The following is a 16,502-nucleotide window of genomic DNA, read 5'->3' as shown; positions in this document are numbered from 1 at the left end:
GCTTCCGCCACAGCAGGCGCAACCCCGCCCCTTAAAGGCGCAGGCCCCCTGGCCTACAAGTCCACGCCCCCTTGCACGACTGCGGTCCCACTCGGCCTCTAGGGGGCAGAGTCCAGCGAGCGGGCGATTTCCCGGGCCCGCCCCCCGGGTTCTTGAAAGCTAAAGCGTGGCAGGGGCCGGGCCGGGGAAGCGGAGGAGGCGGGTCTCCATAGAAACCTCCACCTGTTTCCGGCCAGGCTGTGCGCGATTAGGGGCTGTTACCGGGGCCAATCTCAGCCAGCTCGCCTTTTCCCGGCGGCCTCTGCGGGAGCGGTGGGTGTTGTACACAATCATCATGGCGGCGGCCGGAGCCCCGGATGGTGAGTGTGGAGGGGGTGGCGGGCGCCCGGGTCGGGCCGAGGTGAAGCGGGAGCCCCTGGGGGATGCGGCCTGGCGCGGCGGGGGGAGCAGTCTGGCTCGGGAGCGGCGGTCCGGCGGGCGCCCGGGCAGAATCCGGTCCCAGGCCCAGCCCGCGGCGAGCGCCCACCCCCTAACCCCCTTGCAGGCATGGAGGAACCGGGCATGGACACGGAGGCCGAGACCGTGGCGACCGAGGGGCCCGCGCGGCCCCTCAGCTGCTTGGAGGCCGAAGCCGCGGCGGGGGCGGCGGCCGAGGACTCCTGCGCCGCGCGAGGCAGTCTGCAGCCTGCCCCGGCCCAGCCCCCTGGGGACCTCGCGGCCCAGGCCTCGGTCAGCAACGGCGAGGACGCGGGCGGCGGCGCGGGCAGGGAGTTGGTGGACCTGAAGATCATCTGGAACAAGACTAAGCACGACGTGAAGTTTCCCCTGGATAGCACAGGCTCCGAGCTAAAACAGAAGATTCACTCGATTACAGGTAATCCCCGTGGCTCTGACAGCCTTTCCCACTTCACCTACCTAGTGTTGACGCTGTGCTAGGCACCGCGCTGGCCTCTTTCCTTGCATCAGCGTTCTCAGTGCTCACAACAGTCCTCCCAAGTAAGTAGTAATGTGCCTGTTATTCAGGTGGGGAAAATGAGACCCGAAGTCAGAGCTAGTCAGTGGCTGAGCTGGGATTCAAGTCCATTTCTGACTCTTCGGCCCAAGTTTCTAACTTGTGCTTCTAACATCTCTAATAAAATCACCTAAGGCGCTTGTGAAATTTACAGCTCCTAGGCCCTTCCCCCTGGAGATTTTGATTCAGTGGGTCTGGAATGTGGCCAGGAATTATTTTTAGCAAATGCCTCAGGTACTTCTAATAAGGGAAGTTTAGGAAACACTGTTTTTGGCTCTCATGCTGGCCCCTTCACAGATGCTCGTGTTACTTAGTTTTTTCTTATTTACAGCAGTTTGCCATCTGAAATGATTTTCTTTTTACATTTTCTACACGTATTCTGTAAGCTCCATAAAAACAGAAACCTTATTGGTTTCTATATCCCTGAGGTTTATGGACTCTCACTTAATATTTGAGTCACAAGATGGTTGAGGAACAACTTGGAATGAATAATAGCTGATATTTATTGATCAGTTATTAAATACCAGGTGCTGCACTAAATGCTCCGTATTTATTATATCTTAGTCCTTAAAACGAGTTCGTACAGAAGGAACTATTGTCATTACTCTTATGAAGTTCTGGAGACTTAGAGAGGTTGTGAATTGCCTGAGTGCACAAAAGTAATTGGCAATAGAGCAGTATTCACTTTCGGGTCTGTTGTGCAAGAATGTTTTTCGTTTCTTCCTTTCACTGTCCTCTACCTTTTCTCAAGGTCTCCCGCCTGCCATGCAGAAAGTCATGTATAAGGGACTTGTCCCTGAGGATAAGACGTTGAGAGAAATAAAAGTCACCAGTGGAGCCAAGATCATGGTGGTTGGCTCCACGATAAATGATGTTTTAGCAGTAAACACACCCAAAGATGCTGCCCAGCAGGACGCAAAGGCCGAAGAGAACAAGAAGGAGCCTCTCTGCAGGCAGAAAGTGAGTCTGTCGTGTGATTGTTGGTCCTGGGAAGTGTGAGGCTTTGTCCTCTCAAGCCTAGGCTGGTTGTATCCTTTCTAGAATAAGCTCCTTTTTGGACAGGGCCCATGATGGAAATTTATGGCAGCAGTTGGGTGCGGCTGGCTGTTGAGTGGAGGTGACAACTACCTGAGATTTGCATCTTTGTCTCATCTGGCGGGTCAGTGTGTCTCAAGTCTATCTACTTTAGGATAAGGCCTTTGTAAAGGCAGGCTTTAGACCAGGTATTGAAATGAAGCAGATGTGGGTTTCTCTCCTATTTAGTGCCAGAGAAAAATGCCACTGTTGGAATTAATCCTCCATTTTACACAAGTGCTTGCATTTGTTTTTTTGGCTTGTGGCTTCCCTCACGTCAACAAGCCCTTTTCTGGATAGGCATGGAAATCAATAGCTTTCAGAGGTTCCTCTAAAACTGACTGTTTCAGGAAGCCAAATGAAGCTGACTAGGAAGATAACTCTGCTGATTTTCTTTTTTCCCTCTTCCTGGTCTGTGAAACGGGGGCCTGAATTTTTACATGCTTTGTTGGTCATTTTGGATGGAAGAGATCCAGCCTGTTTTGTGCTCATTGTAGCCATTCAGATTCTTTTTTGTGATTGGGAAAAGTAAGCGTGTTTCACTGTGGAAGGAACTGATTGGAAGAACCATCACTTGTGATCTTATCACCCAGCTAACCCCACCTGTAGTTATGGAGTCTCCTGGCTACTCTTAATGTGTTCCAGGAAAATAGATATTCTCAACTTAATCTGTATCCTGAGGAGAGTAAACCAACCTTGACCAACATCAGTTTCAGTGACCTTAGGCACCAAGGCACATGGCCAACAGTGTGAGAAGGACACAATTTTCTGTTACAGGTCCGTAATCCCTTATATGTGCTTCCAGAACCCCAAAAGAGTCTGAAAACTCAAGTGCTTTTATAAATTTGGCAGCAAAACCTGATCAGAATTAGTGTGAATAGTCATGTTTTGCCCTAGAAATGTTAACATATTTGGTAACAAGGTACTGTCCTAGACTTCACAAAGAATATTATGTAGTGTAGTTTAAAACCATATTATGACAAAAAAAGAAAAACTGTATTACGTTTATAAAATTCTTAAAAGTTTTAGACTTTATAAAGTACAAAATATTTGTCCTTAGGCTTTCAGATAAGAGACTGTAAACCTATATTAACATCTAAAATGTGTTTATTTGGATATTTTTGCCTCTAAATATGGGATGATAATGTCTTGTAACTAAATGAGTGCATTTCCATTTTCATATCTTCCTCTGCCGCAATGTATGAAATTGTCAAATAGGAACATGTCAGACATGAATGAGCCTTCCCACTGGTTACACCCTTGGAGCATAACATGCCTCTTAAATACAGGTTTTGAGTTACTAATGGTAGCTTAACAGGCTTTAGAAGTGTTCTCCACAGTGAAGGGAAAATACTTCAAAAGGTACTTGTGAGGTATGAGTCCAGTTAGGCTTCTAATCCACGCAGCTTTGTTCCGTTGATGCCGGTTATGAGGCATAACGTGGCCTACTGAGAGGGACCCGTTCTCCTGGCTTTTCGTCAGCTTGCTCAAGAATCTAGGGCTGATATGTAGAGTGACATTTTGCTAGTAGTCTGGCAGTGTTGAGTTTATTTCTGCCAGAGGGTTTCCACCATGCCCGTGCGGGTTTAAGCTGGCTCTTGGCCACTTGGTCCGTAAATTCGATTAAATGTTTACCCTCTACCCACTTGTTACCCTACAGTTCTAGCTTGACCAGACAGCGACTGTACCTGTAAAGCCACAGATGGAGAGGAAACAAGACTCAGGCATTTGGGCCAGACAGAAACAGTTTTAGGGGGCCATGAGCCTCATTAGAACCCTTAATGAGCTGCTTCAGACTCCTGAGGTGGGAGTGGGGTTAGAGACTTCTTAATGTCAGGCTTTAGAGTAATCAGCATTTCTCTTTGGAAATGTGGCTCCTGAGCTTTCTGTTTAGCTGGGGTTGAGGGTTGGGTTATGGGGAAGATTTGTGCAGTGGACTGAGTCTCCATTTGTTGAAGGAGTGCCCCTTCTAGGGCAGCTAAGCTGATTCTCAGCATCCTTATAGGTTTCTCTGGGAGTTTAAGTTGACAGAAATGGCTGTCCTGTTTCGTACATGCCAGGAGAGCAAGCACCCTTTGTGGCTGTCTTATCTTGATGTTTAATTCTTTCAGTGGTGATTTCGGGGGAGGGGGAGAAGGAAGTGGAGTTTATTTGAATTAGCAATCTGGAAATCCTGATTGCTCTAGAGCTTTGATGTCTAATGTGGTAGCCACATGTGGCTGATTAAAGTTCAGTAATATTAAGAATTCAGTTCCTTACTCATGCTAGCCACGTTTCAAGTGCTTAATAGCCACAGGTGACTCATGGCTACTGTTTTGGACAGCATAGATATAGAACATTTCCATCATGGAAATTTCTGCTGGACAGCACTGCTCTGTAGTGTCAAAGGACCCATATCTGTAGTCACAAAAAGCTTTTGAACCAAAACATTAAGGCTTTCTTCATTCTCTTTTTCAAAGAGGTAATAATAGATAAAATGCAGTCAGCTGTTTCATTTAATTATCTCTTCTGACTTATAGCAACACAGGAAAGTATTGGATAAAGGAAAACCCGAAGATGTGATGCCGTCTGTTAAGGGTGCCCAGGTAAGCTGAACTCCTTTGTGAGCATTCTGAAAAGGAACCAGACTCACCTTCTGACTTCCTGAGGTTCCTGCAATCAGGTCCTCGAGTCTTGTCCCGTCTTCTTTTCCTGTCTCGCCTTGTTTCTGGTTCCTCCCTCTCTTACCATGCTCTTGTGTCTCCAGGAGCGCCTGCCAGCTGTACCCTTATCTGGCATGTACAATAAGTCCGGGGGAAAAGTGAGACTTACCTTTAAGCTAGAACAAGACCAGCTGTGGATCGGCACTAAAGGTACGGACTGCTCTCACCTCTTCCTGGCTCACTGCCTCTCGTACCCTGCAGGGCGTGGCCTTGGGTGCAATTCTGCTCCTCATTCTGAAATCCTTCTCCACTGTGCTTTGTGTGCTCCTGGCTTTCAGTTTTTCTTTTTGATGCTCGCCTTCTATTTGGACCCTCTTCCCTCATTCTTTTTAGTCTGATCTCAGGGCCAATCCATCAGACATTGGCTCTTCAGTTGCAGCCAAAACCAGAGGTTCCAAACGTGTGGCCTTAGGGCCAGGTCTAGTCCACAGACGAGGGTTTTATGAGTTTACACACAATCTGTGAAAATCGGGAGGTTTCACTGGATCTGATTTTTTTTTTTTTTTGTGCTTCTCTTGAAAAGAAGCAAAAGATCTAGCCATTCTGGACCTGCATTTTCACATGGCAACGATCAGACGGAGCTGAGCAGTGGTTTCAGGGGGTCCATGCTGTAGTCCTCACTGTTTCATTTATCTTTTATTGTAGCCAGCTTTATTAATTTATGTCACCTGCCTGGCTCCTGTAGATCAGAGTTTGCCCCTGTACTAGGGACCTGCCCCTCCTTCCCTGCCTGGTTGCCCTCTGCTTCCCCGCCCCTACCCTGCCTGTGCCTGTGAATCAGGCTTGCTTTTTGCTGGGAAGTGTCTCTGACTGTCCTCCCTCTCCCTTCCCCCAGATGGTTCAAAGTCTTGTCAGTTACATTCCAGAATTATTTGTGTCCCTTTCTTTGCCACTCTGTTGCGCCAGTTAACTCCTAGCATCTCAAATCTTGGTCTGTTAAAGCAAATTAACCTATATCCCTGCCCCATCCGGGATCTCTTTTGTCCTGCCCATCTTCTGTACTGGTTTTTCCTCACTGGTTCCTGTGCTCAAAAACCTTGCGCTCTTTAAGGCCAAGTTCAAATGCCTAAACACAGTGTCCCGTATTCTCAACGGTGGGGCCCAGTTTAAGTTTCTGACCTCACTTCCTGCCCCACTTGCATTGTTGTGCCCTACGTACTTCAACTGCATCACTCCCTGAGCTTCCCACCATGCTTTGCACAGCTCATGTCTTTGCTCATTGCTGTGCCCTTACCCACAATGCCTATTTCCCATTCCTGTTGTTAACAAAGTCTTCTGAGGTCCTACCTAAATGTGCTCTCCTAATGAAGCCTTCCCTGATATCTCCCCCACCCTCCAAATGAATTGCTGCCCCTTCTGTTCATAGAGAGCCCCGTTATATCCTCAGAGCACTCATTACTCTCTGACTTGTCTGTTCCCCTGTTAGATTCCTGGAGGGAACCGAACATGCCTAATTCACCTGTTTCTGGCCAGCACTGTAGGTATTCAGTGTTCGAGGTAAATGGTAAAGAGAAGTATAGGGGATCTCATCGTCTGAGGTTACGTGGTTTCAGGGACAGGCCATTTAGTATGATTCTGCTTAAAATGGGACCAAAGTTTTATGGAAAATAATTGGAGTAGGGGTGATGGGGAGTGAGATTTTTATCATGTGAAATATGAAAATGTTTCTGTTTTCAACCCTATCCTGATTCTTAAAATGAACAAAAATTGAAATGGCCAAAATGCTTGAGTTTTCTAACAAGTTTATGATTCCTTGCTATAGTCTTCATTTCACTTTCGACTCTAACTGCATGGGCAAAGCAAGTTGTGCATAATATTTAAGGGCTTTCCCAGCATTCCCAGGGGCCTTTGAACCCTTTAGCAGGTCATTCTCTTCTGCAGAGCCTGTCACATCATCAGTTTTTTTAATTGTGAGCTGCCCTGCCTCTGTCAGGTCGTCACTTATTCATGACCTTGCAGGTGATTTTGCTTAGTTCTCCACCATTGCATTGACTTGCTGAGAGCCTGCCTCTTCCTAGGCTTGCACTTTCACTCGGGCAGCCTAATGGGAGGCAGGGACTAAGGATGCTGGCCCAGAGGGTGGGTGCAGGCAGGGGAGCTGGACGAGGACTAAGTGTGTCAGTGTTCGTTGGTTCCTCAGGGAGTGTTTTCAGGTTATGAAGTTGTATAGGAGCCAACATCGTAACTGCAGGGGCTAAAGAGAACCTCCCACACGTGAGTTAGAGGTTTTATTTCAGCTTGTAGGAGCAGCTGCCTTTCTGCTTTGGCACAAAGGCAGAGCTCTAGAAGAATCTTGATGTATCAGGGCTTCAGAGCTGTTGAGAGCCGCATTACTCACTAGCCTTGTTAAAGAGCCTGGCCGTGAACATTCATGTCTTCAAGGGTTGACCAAGGCCAGGCTTTCCATTCCCACCCAGACTGCTGTGTCAGTGTACCTCAGGCTTTCTTCTCACTTGGGAGCCCAGTAGTCCTGTCACCTGGGTGTCCTCAGCACTGTCCGAGGAGGACAGCTTGTTCTGGGAGTTGGCTGCCAGCCACTGGCTTCATCTTTCTGCTGACGTGACCATCCCAGCTGCTAGTTGGCCTCTTTCTCGATGGGGTGCTTTACCGAGTGGCACTCAGGGGCTTCTGCGGTAGCGTGTGTAGAAGGCAGCACTGACAGCCTCAGGCCCAGTGGAGGGGGAAGAACGAGCTCCAGGCAGGAACTGGGACCTGTGACCACGTGGAGCCGCCTCGGGGGAGCATGTGCCCTGCTTGTAGGGAACTCGAGTCTCTAATCTAGCTGATTGCTGTCACTCAGGAATGTGGGCCCAGGATTGTTGAATCTTCTGTGTTTTCAAGAGAAGCCAGAAGTTCATATTTTTGCGTGAAATCTCTGGACAATTCAAAATGGCTGATGTTTTTAAAAGTTTCCATCTTAAAGATAAGTGCTGGTCAGGTCCTACCTGTGGGTCACTGTTTTAGAGCCAATGAAAGTCAAAATCTGAATGAACATCTTCAGGTCCCATCTCCTCATCCCCATTTTTCAGAGACCAAGGCCCACAGGATGGAAGTAACATGTCTCGAGTCACCAACTAGACGACAGGTCAGGGCTCTGAGTTACTGGTTTGTTTTGTCAACTTATTCGTTTTCCAGATTTTGCTTTCTGCAAAGCCTGTAATGAGTTTTCCAGCTTGGTTTCTCCATGTGCTGAGAACTCCTCCCTGAGGTGTCTGCTGCTTCTGGGCGGTGGCTTTGTTGTGTAGGTGCCCCCACCTCTCCTGCCACCAGCCCTGTCCTGCTGCCCTCAGCTCACCTCCAGTCTCATCTCACTCCAGGCATCCCTCGCTGCCTCCTCTTTCTTACCTGCCATCCTTAAACTTGCTGCAAAATGTCTTCTCACCCCATGTGATAAGTGGCATTTAGAGTGTTAATCATAAGAGGTTATGAATGCTCTCAGAGAACTTCTTCAAGTGTGTGTATTTGGAGGGGTGGGGGACCAAGGGAGGGAATGGGGGGGCGGTGAGTGAGCAGGATCAAGGGATAGAAACTGGTCTTAAAGCCCCAAGCATCCCCCTTCCTGTACAAGTCACAGGGGCATGCAGTTGCCTCTTTTTGGTCCCCTTGGCTATCCCAGGTGCCAAAGACCTCAGCCAGGGCTGGGCTTGGCAATAAGGGTGCAGAGGAATTTCTTGGGTGTTTATTAATCATCAGACGTTACAGAGTAACACCAGGCAAGCTATACCTCTGCTCTCAGAAACCTTTAATATACCTCTGTCAAGTCCAGTTCCCCATTTGCCCCTAAGAAGTTCCCAACTCCCAAGCAGGGCTGGAGGTGCACTGACCAGATCTTTCCCGTCGTCCCTAGAGGGTGGGGAGAGATTCCCCCAGCCACGAGCCCTGAGGAGGGACTGCTGAGTCACAGGAGTAGAGCAGGGGGGCCTTTAATAATCACTGTAATCCCTCTTAACTTAGAGCGGACTGAGAAATTGCCCATGGGTTCCATTAAAAATGTGGTCAGTGAACCTATCGAAGGACACGAAGACTACCACATGATGGTAAGTAGCCGGCGTGGCCTGGCCCTCCCTAGACTCCTGCTTCTGCTCCTCTAACAGGGGATGGATGTTTCGCTGAGGAGAGTACTCAGTGTTGAGAAGACGCGCAGGGTTAAGACCCTCATGTTGTCTTCCCATTCTTAGAACTTAATCCGTGACCTATTCCTCGTTCTGTTTATTTTGCAAATCGCACCCCGCCCCCAGCAGTTTAAAGGGGACACACTTTATCTCTGCTGCATCTTTCATATCTGTAATGTTTTGTTTTTAGACCAGGAAAATAAATATAAAGAGGAGGTTAATGGCTTGTGGGTCTTCATTTTAAGTTTTGTCTTGCGTATGAAACAAAACCTCCCACTCGCCTTGGCGTCTGTGAGGGCACCAGGCTGCCCCTTTCTGCAGTGATGTTGCTTATCCCAGGGGGCAGCCCTCGAGGGGCCGAGGACCCTGTGGGGAGGGTGGAGTCTGTGACCTGGTTAAGCAAGGAGTTGTGCTCTAAAGAGAGCGGCTGCTCTTTCCCAGACAGCACATCTGGAGGCATTCCCCAGGTCTGCAGAACAGAGCAGGAGTTCCGTGGCGAGACTCCCTGAGCAGCTTAGGCAGACACCTGTCTCCCCAGCACTGTTGAAGGGACTGCTTTAAAAAGGAAGTTCAGCCACCTTGCTCCGAAGTTGCTGTGCCAGAGACCTGAGCTGAGCGGTGATAGGGTGTGGGCGGGGCTGCCTCCCTTGCTCGCTGAGGAGGTGACAGTGATGTAGCCACGGCGGCAGCGGCCCAGCCCAGGGAGGAGCAGGAGCCAGTGGTCTGGGCTGCGGGTTGGCCTCCAGGGTTCACGGCGCAGGGAGGTGTTGGGAGGTCCGGGAAAAGGGGATCTCGAGGTATGGCGGTTCCCTCTGGGCAGATGACAGGTCCCCTGGCTCTAGGAGGTCAGCCAGTCGTGTCCCCTCTGCTGCCCTGTCGGGGTCTGTCAGCTCAGGGGCTTCGTCAGGCCATGGCTGGCCATGCAGCCCTGGGTGCACAGCTCATGGGTGTCCTCCGGGCAGTGGCGACGACGACACAGGCTCCTTTCAGGCCCTCGGGTGGCCCTTCCGCCACTAGTCTCTAGTCTTTAAAGGATTGCAGGTGATTTGTTTTGCCTGCTCAGTGAATTTTTCTGTTTTAAAAGTTGGATTTTAATATTTTCAGTTGGGCCCCTTCACTCCCTTTCGAAACATCTGTCTCACCAGTTTGACCCGGTAGGGTTTGCAGTCCCAGTTTTCAGACAGCCTGGGAAGAAGGATTTCAAACAAGTAGAGTGGACCATTTTGGACATCTTTTAAGGAGGTGGTGTGGACGGCTAATGCCTTTGTATTTAGTTTAAATGCTGATTTCCCTCTGGAGTCATTGCTGGCAGAGGTGGGTTCTAATCGCCCCATTTCTTTTCTAAACGCCATTAAGTAGCACCTTGGCCTTTGTCTTAATGAAAGTGTTTATTTCCCTCTTTGCAGATGCCATTTCACTAGCTAGATTCACAGGTCACCTTAGAAAAGGGGGGAATGTCACCTTAGAGAAATGTTAAAAAGCATAGAAAAGGACCGAGAGTACTATAACAAACCCATATATCCATCACCAAGAAATGACTATTGTAAATATTTTGTAACTTGTTTTCAATCTTGCTTTAAATAAAAGAAAATATACCAGCAGTGAATATGTCCCCATTGTCTTCCCCTCCCCCCATTGCCATTATCATGATTTATCATGTGGATCCTTCCATCTCTCTGTGCATTTATTTTCACGTATATCCATGACCAAGCTACAGTATTGTTTTGTGTTTTTTCAGTTTTCATAAATGGTATCATGGTATGTATCGTTCTGCAACTTGCTTTTTTTTGGTTCGACATTACGATCTGTCTGTATTAACTCTAGATCCAGTTCATACCTTGTAAAAGTAAATCTAGTATTCATACGAGTAGGTCACTTTTAATTTTGCGTTCCCTTACTGATGGATATGTAGGTTGTTTCCAGGTTTTTATCATTTCTGACAGTGCTGCTTTGAACACTCATGTCTGTTTCCTCCTGCATGTGTGACAGTTTTCCTAGGGCAGTGGTTCTCAAACTGGTCTCTGGATCAGCAGTATTACATCACCTGGGAACTTGTTAGAAATGCAGATCCTCAGGCCCCGCCCCACCTCTCTGGAACCAGGAACTTTAAGGGCTGGAGCCCACCATTCTGTTCTAACAAGCCCCCAGCTGGCTCTGCTGCACGCGCGAGTTCGGGAACCACCGCTTTAGGATCGGCTATGCTTAACTCTCCCACCTTTTTATGTTTTATTTATCCATTTATTTTTGACAGGAGAATGCTCCCCATGTGCACAGTTTTTTTCCCCCTTCCCCTTTTAATTAATTCACTTCTCAGCCCTCCCCGTGTTTGTTGTGCTGCCTGCTCAGTCTCCCGACCTCTGAAGTACCGCTTGGTTTTCCTTTTTCCCTTCCAGGCGTTTCAGTTGGGCCCCACGGAAGCCTCTTACTACTGGGTGTACTGGGTTCCAACTCAATATGTGGATGCAATCAAAGACACTGTGCTGGGGAAATGGCAGTATTTTTGAAAGCACTTTCACCTCTGGCCCAGGAGACTGACCCAAAGTGAAGGACATTGCTGGGAGAGGCCTGCAGCATCCCTGGATTTCAGAGTTCTGGAACTTTGTTCAAAAAAAATCTATATCCAATCTAAGGTGATGTGGTGACTGAAGCCAGAGGTGATGTACTTTCACCATTAGCTTAATTTTAACTTAAAATCACCAGTTCCCTTTCTTGCAGTCAGCTTCATACCATTTTTAAAAGTCAATATGGTGGAAATCAATAAATCTGAATTCTGAACATGTTGTGTGGAATACTCTTAAGTGTGTTTGAGAGTAGATCTACCAATTTTGTTTAGAAAGCAATTATCAAAAGCTTTCTGGTTTCTTTCTTTTTTTTTAAGTGATTTCACCTGAAATATTTTCATGACTCTTTGGTTGCAAACATTTGGACTGCGTTGTGATGAGTTGAGGTGGGTTTTTCCCTCTCCTATATGAAATTGTATGCAGAATGTGGGGTTAGTAAGCCATATTTCTCTGTCCATTGATTCAGAATGAATTCTTTCCCTTTTTATTTTCCCACTTCCTGGATTGGAATTTATGTTTTAAAAACCCAAAGATGTCAGTTCCTCCTCTTGTACCTCATCACCACTTCCTTTCCTGGCTTCCCTCCTGCCACGCTGCTGCTCGTGAGCACTAGGCGGGAGAGGAAGAGCTGTGGGTCTGGTCGGGGTCGCTCACACTGGCCGTGGTGACTGTTGAGCAGCAGAGTGTGTCGCAGTGACTCCTGTCTGAACGTCTTGCCCTTTGGGCCCCGATCTCTGGGGAGATCCGCTGCTGCTTTGACGGTTGTCTGCAGCCCTCACTGATTCGGCTTTGAGGCCCAGCCTGGCACAGGTGTGCCTGGGTATGCCGACAAAGACCTCTTTGAGAGGAGCCAGGTGGAAGCCAGTTACACAGCCCTACAGCCACAGACCCAGATCCTTCTTTCCTTAGAAGTTTCGAGAAAGTCTTCAGCAGTCCAATGATTCTTTCAGTTACGCGTCTCCATTGGGTCCTTCTGCTCATGTGTTATGTTCAAGTGTCCTTCATCCCAGGTTCAGAGATGCTGCCTTTCTCAAGAAGAAGACATCTGACCTAGTGGGTTGGCCGATGTATTTAAACATCGAAAATGGGATAAATGGCTTTCGTGATTAGCTCTCCCTCTTCTGGTTTTAGCCCTTATGTTCTTCGTCCACGTGAAGTTCTGTTGTCTCCCGATGGCTTGGTTGACTCTGGAATGAGGGACGGTCTCTTGGTGAATGATACCCTTTGTGCTGTTCGCTGTTGCTCTGCTGCTGTCTTTGCAATTCTCGTCTCACTGGTGCAGGCCCTCATAGTAAGGTTTGGCGAGAGATGTTCCAAACTTCACATTTTGGATTCTAGACTGTTACCCCTCATTCTGTGAAATGTATTAGCATGTGTTCGCCTAAGATGACTATTCCTTGTGAGCCAGTTTATGGTGATATTCTGCGCCCTTCCCTTCTAAGCTGTAGTTCAGGAATCCAGCCCATCCAGACAGACTCTTGCTTTTCGTGGTGTAGTCAATGCCAAGTTATGCATCTGGGCAGGAAAACCTACTGTTGCTTTCTTGAGGGGCATAAGTATGTATGGGAAGTGTGTAGTGTTCAGGAAACTGCCTGGTTTTCATCCTTGAAAAAGGAGCAGTGACTGTAGCTTTTCTGTCCTCGTTGGCCCGCAGCTCCTGGAGAAAAGAGTGCTTCTTTGCTTCTTGTTGAAGCCTCCCTCTGCAGTTGACAGGCCTACAGAGGAAGCGGTCACGTAGCAAGAAGAGCGTCACCTCAGTTTGAATACTGCCCTTGCTGTTGGCCGGCGTCCCTGTCCCGGAGGCTTGTCCTGACAGTGCCACACGCCTGCTTTGGGTCTCTTGAAGCACGCGTCTCCGTCCCCAGACTGGCCGCGTGGGGCTGCTCTCTGAGGCCCTTCCTGCCAGGTCTCCTCACTTCCCCCACTTGTGCGGCTGCCCGTGCCACCTGACGCCCCTCCCTCCCGGTGACAGCGTGTGTCCCGTCTGTCTCCCTGCTCCCCGAGGGCCAAACCGCCTCTCGCTCAGGCTGGTGTCATCTCAAGACAGGACCAAAGCCTGTGTGAGCCTTTTTATTTTAAGTAAAATGGTGCTTTTTTCCTTACTTGGAGATATATAAATAATGTAAATGACATCTTTTCATATGGACCTGTCTGAGTGTTGCTTTACAGAGCTCACTAAATCTGCTGGAACCATCTTGGGCTCTGGCTCCCGACTCCGTGGAGACCTTGCTGGAAGCCCCGGAGAGCCGAGGGGGCGGCACCAGGAGCCGCTGGGAGGAGTGTGGGGTGTACAGCCGTGCCTGGGTCCCAGCAGTTCACTGGCTTGTCACTCGGCCCCGTGAGTGGTCGCTTCATCATCTTACGGGCCAGAACGTACTGACTAAACCTGTGTTAGCAAACTGAGACTCTGTGCCCTTCGGTAGCCTCACGGTGTTCATTTTTCCCTCAGGATGCTTTCTGGGCAGAGCCCTGGCTGTGATCCCCTCGCCGCGGCCCGGGGCGTGCGTGCAGGGCAGGGTGGCCGAGGCCGCTGCTTTCTCTCGGGAGGTCGTGCCGGCAGTCCCCCTGCAGGGCTCGCTCGCTCGCTCGCTCGCAGGCAGCCTGCCTTTCCTTCCCTCCCTGAGGCGACTTGGCAGGATGGTGACAAGCTTGTCCCTGCGCGGCCTGGCCCCTCAGCTCTGTTCCGGTCAGTCCGGTCAGAAAATGTAGAAAGACAGTCCCGACACATACTGGAACTCTTTGGTATTAAGTATTTTAATCGATGACGGGCCTTTGGCAAGTAGCATTAGCTCTTTTTAAATGAAGTCGAACTGAACTAAGGATGCACTTTCTCCGGAGTTGCTGCTTTAGATTACAAGGGCCAAGGAAACTCACTTTGCCACGTCTCTGAAAAGTTGCCGTATTTCAGCCGGAAGGGGCTGCCTTTCTTCTTACTCTCACTCTAACCACGTGCCTGGAGGAGCGGTCCTGGGCTCCGCACTTGGCTCGCCCTCTTTGCCGGGGGCAGGGAAGGGCGTGGGTTGGACCCCGGGTGCCAAGGGCCACTCAAGGGCGGCTTGCTTTCCACTGCATCCTCTGAGGGACGCCTCTTTCTCTCCTTGCCTCTGCTCATGCCTGTTGTCTTGGGAAAAGATGGTCCCTTTGTCTTAAGGCTTTGTGAAAAAGTCATCTCCAGTTAGGACTGGCCCCTGTTTCCTTCTTAGAGGGGCCTGGTGGCCTTTCTGAAGTTACAGGCGGTCAGGAGCCCTCCAAGGCGCGCGACATCTGGCAAGTTTACCTGCCAGGCTGGGTGGTTCTACTGCTTTCTGAATTTCTAAGAATCTCTTCGTTTCTTAACCAGTTCTGCAGAATTATTTGACAATATATATAAGTACCATGTTTTCCTTGTGGTGTACGCTCTGTTCTGGTTTTTGTTTTTAATCAAATGCCTGTTTGGGAGGAGATGAACGTATTTAGTCTTATTAGATTTGCGCTGCTGGATTGTTTTTTTAAGTGTAACCTTGACTAGCTGTCTTATTGTTTATCCTGTAAGATTAGTCTATCAATTAAAGTTTGATAATTAATTGCGTCTTCTTTTCCTTACAATTCTTCACGCGCCTAATCTGTACTGGGGATTGACCAACATTTGGAAATGAGCCCAGAGCCATTTTTGGCCAGCTGTGGTGTACCATGTTACTGTCTTACTTATTTGGCGTATAAGTATATCCAAGTTTGTTCCTGCTGAAAATAGTTGATAAAGGGGTTTGATTTGTTTTACACTGTGTTAGTCAAACTACCCCTCGGCAGTCAGCCACGTCCCTGTTAGGGCTGTTCTCCTTGGCCCGGCCCCCAGGCATTGGAGGGGAAGCTGCCTCCCAGCCCTTACGCCTCCCGCCTAGCACCTCGTGTGACTTCACTCTTCGAGGACGTGTTTGGTGAAACACTGAGATGGAGCTGTAGCTCTAGCCTCAAGCAACAAAGACCCAGGAGGAGGGAGGGAGATCTGTTACCAAAAATGGGACAAAAGCAGAATCCTTGGCACAAAGAGTGACTATAGTTTGTCAGAACTGGTTTTGACCCAGCACCACTCCCACTGGAACCCTCTCTTCTCTTCCCCCTGCGTTGTAAATGTTCCTGAAGGTTCTGGTCTCACTGCCCCTTCCTGGCTCTTTTCCACTTTTCCAATACCTCATAATCCTGAAACAACACTGTTAGATTCTTAAGCCTCTGACTGTTATATGGGAGGGAGGGACGGGTGGGGCTGTGCTATATGTTGCCTGCTGCCCACCTAGGGAATCTTCGGTCTGCACAGAGGGTACTTCTGGACTCTATCCCAGTTCTGAACTGTTATTGCAGGCACCTTAAAATGAATAGGATGATTGACCCTCCTAAGATGGAGAATGAGATAAACTCCAGTCTGAATTTCTTACCATATTTGGGGGGGGAGATATCTTGGCATTTTCTCAACTGTGGGTAGCTAACAGAACACTTTCTACAACAGGACCCCACAGGACAGACTGTCACTAGGGCAGGAGGCAAGGACTTCTTCCTGCTTTTGCCCGAGCGGTCTGTCTAGCCCATGCCAGCTGTAGGAAGTTGACGTGCTTTCCACCCTGGAGGCCTGTGCCAACACCACCCGGCTGCTTCCAGCTGGGATTAACCTCTGGCTTTTCCAGTTCATCAAGGCTATTTTTGTTCTGAAGCCTTGTTAGCCTATCTTATTCTACTGATAGAACCTTTCCTACTCTTCACCGCATTTTATAACTCCTAGCTCTCAAGTTTCTTCTGTTTTTATCACTTTCCTCCATATCTAATTTCAATCCCTTGCTGTCTTCCCTTTTTTGTTTTGGAAATTTTCAAACCTACAGAAAGTTGAAAAATGCTAGTGACCACCTCATGCTTTCACCTGGGTTCATCAGTTGTTAAACTATTAACTCCATTTGCTTTCTCTCACATACTTTATTTTGCTGAAGCATTTGACAGGCATGCAGACATCATGGCATTTCACCTGTGGATATTTAAGCAGCATCTCTGAAGAATAAGGCCATTGTTATACCTAAGT

The 16,502-nt window shown here is 48.6% G+C and overlaps 1 protein-coding gene across 6 annotated transcripts; it reads left to right on the top strand.

Moving 5' to 3' along the window:
* Positions 1-120: 120 nt before the first annotated feature.
* On the top strand, positions 121-15,029 carry UBFD1 (ubiquitin family domain containing 1). 6 transcript variants are annotated; one of them, XM_027126647.1, is made up of 7 exons: positions 121-359; positions 545-874; positions 1,764-1,972; positions 4,606-4,671; positions 4,833-4,938; positions 8,743-8,825; positions 11,294-15,029. In XM_027126647.1, the coding sequence occupies exons 1-7, from the start codon at positions 335-337 to the stop codon at positions 11,402-11,404; spliced, it is 930 nt and encodes a 309-aa protein (XP_026982448.1). In that variant the 5' UTR covers positions 121-334; the 3' UTR covers positions 11,405-15,029. The 6 variants fall into 6 exon arrangements, with proteins under 6 accessions (XP_026982448.1, XP_026982449.1, XP_026982452.1 ...); XM_027126648.1 differs by having other exon boundaries at positions 225-359; positions 13,116-15,029; XM_027126651.1 differs by lacking the exon at positions 11,294-15,029 and adding an exon at positions 10,307-10,506 and having other exon boundaries at positions 225-359.
* Positions 15,030-16,502: the final 1,473 nt, after the last annotated feature.

Source organism: Aethalodelphis obliquidens, unplaced genomic scaffold, assembly GCF_003676395.1.
Source record: "Aethalodelphis obliquidens isolate GAN/ISIS:26980383/991018 unplaced genomic scaffold, ASM367639v1 scaffold30, whole genome shotgun sequence".
Taxonomy (NCBI): Eukaryota; Metazoa; Chordata; class Mammalia; order Artiodactyla; family Delphinidae; genus Aethalodelphis; species Aethalodelphis obliquidens.
This window is presented reverse-complemented; position numbering and strand designations above follow the sequence as displayed.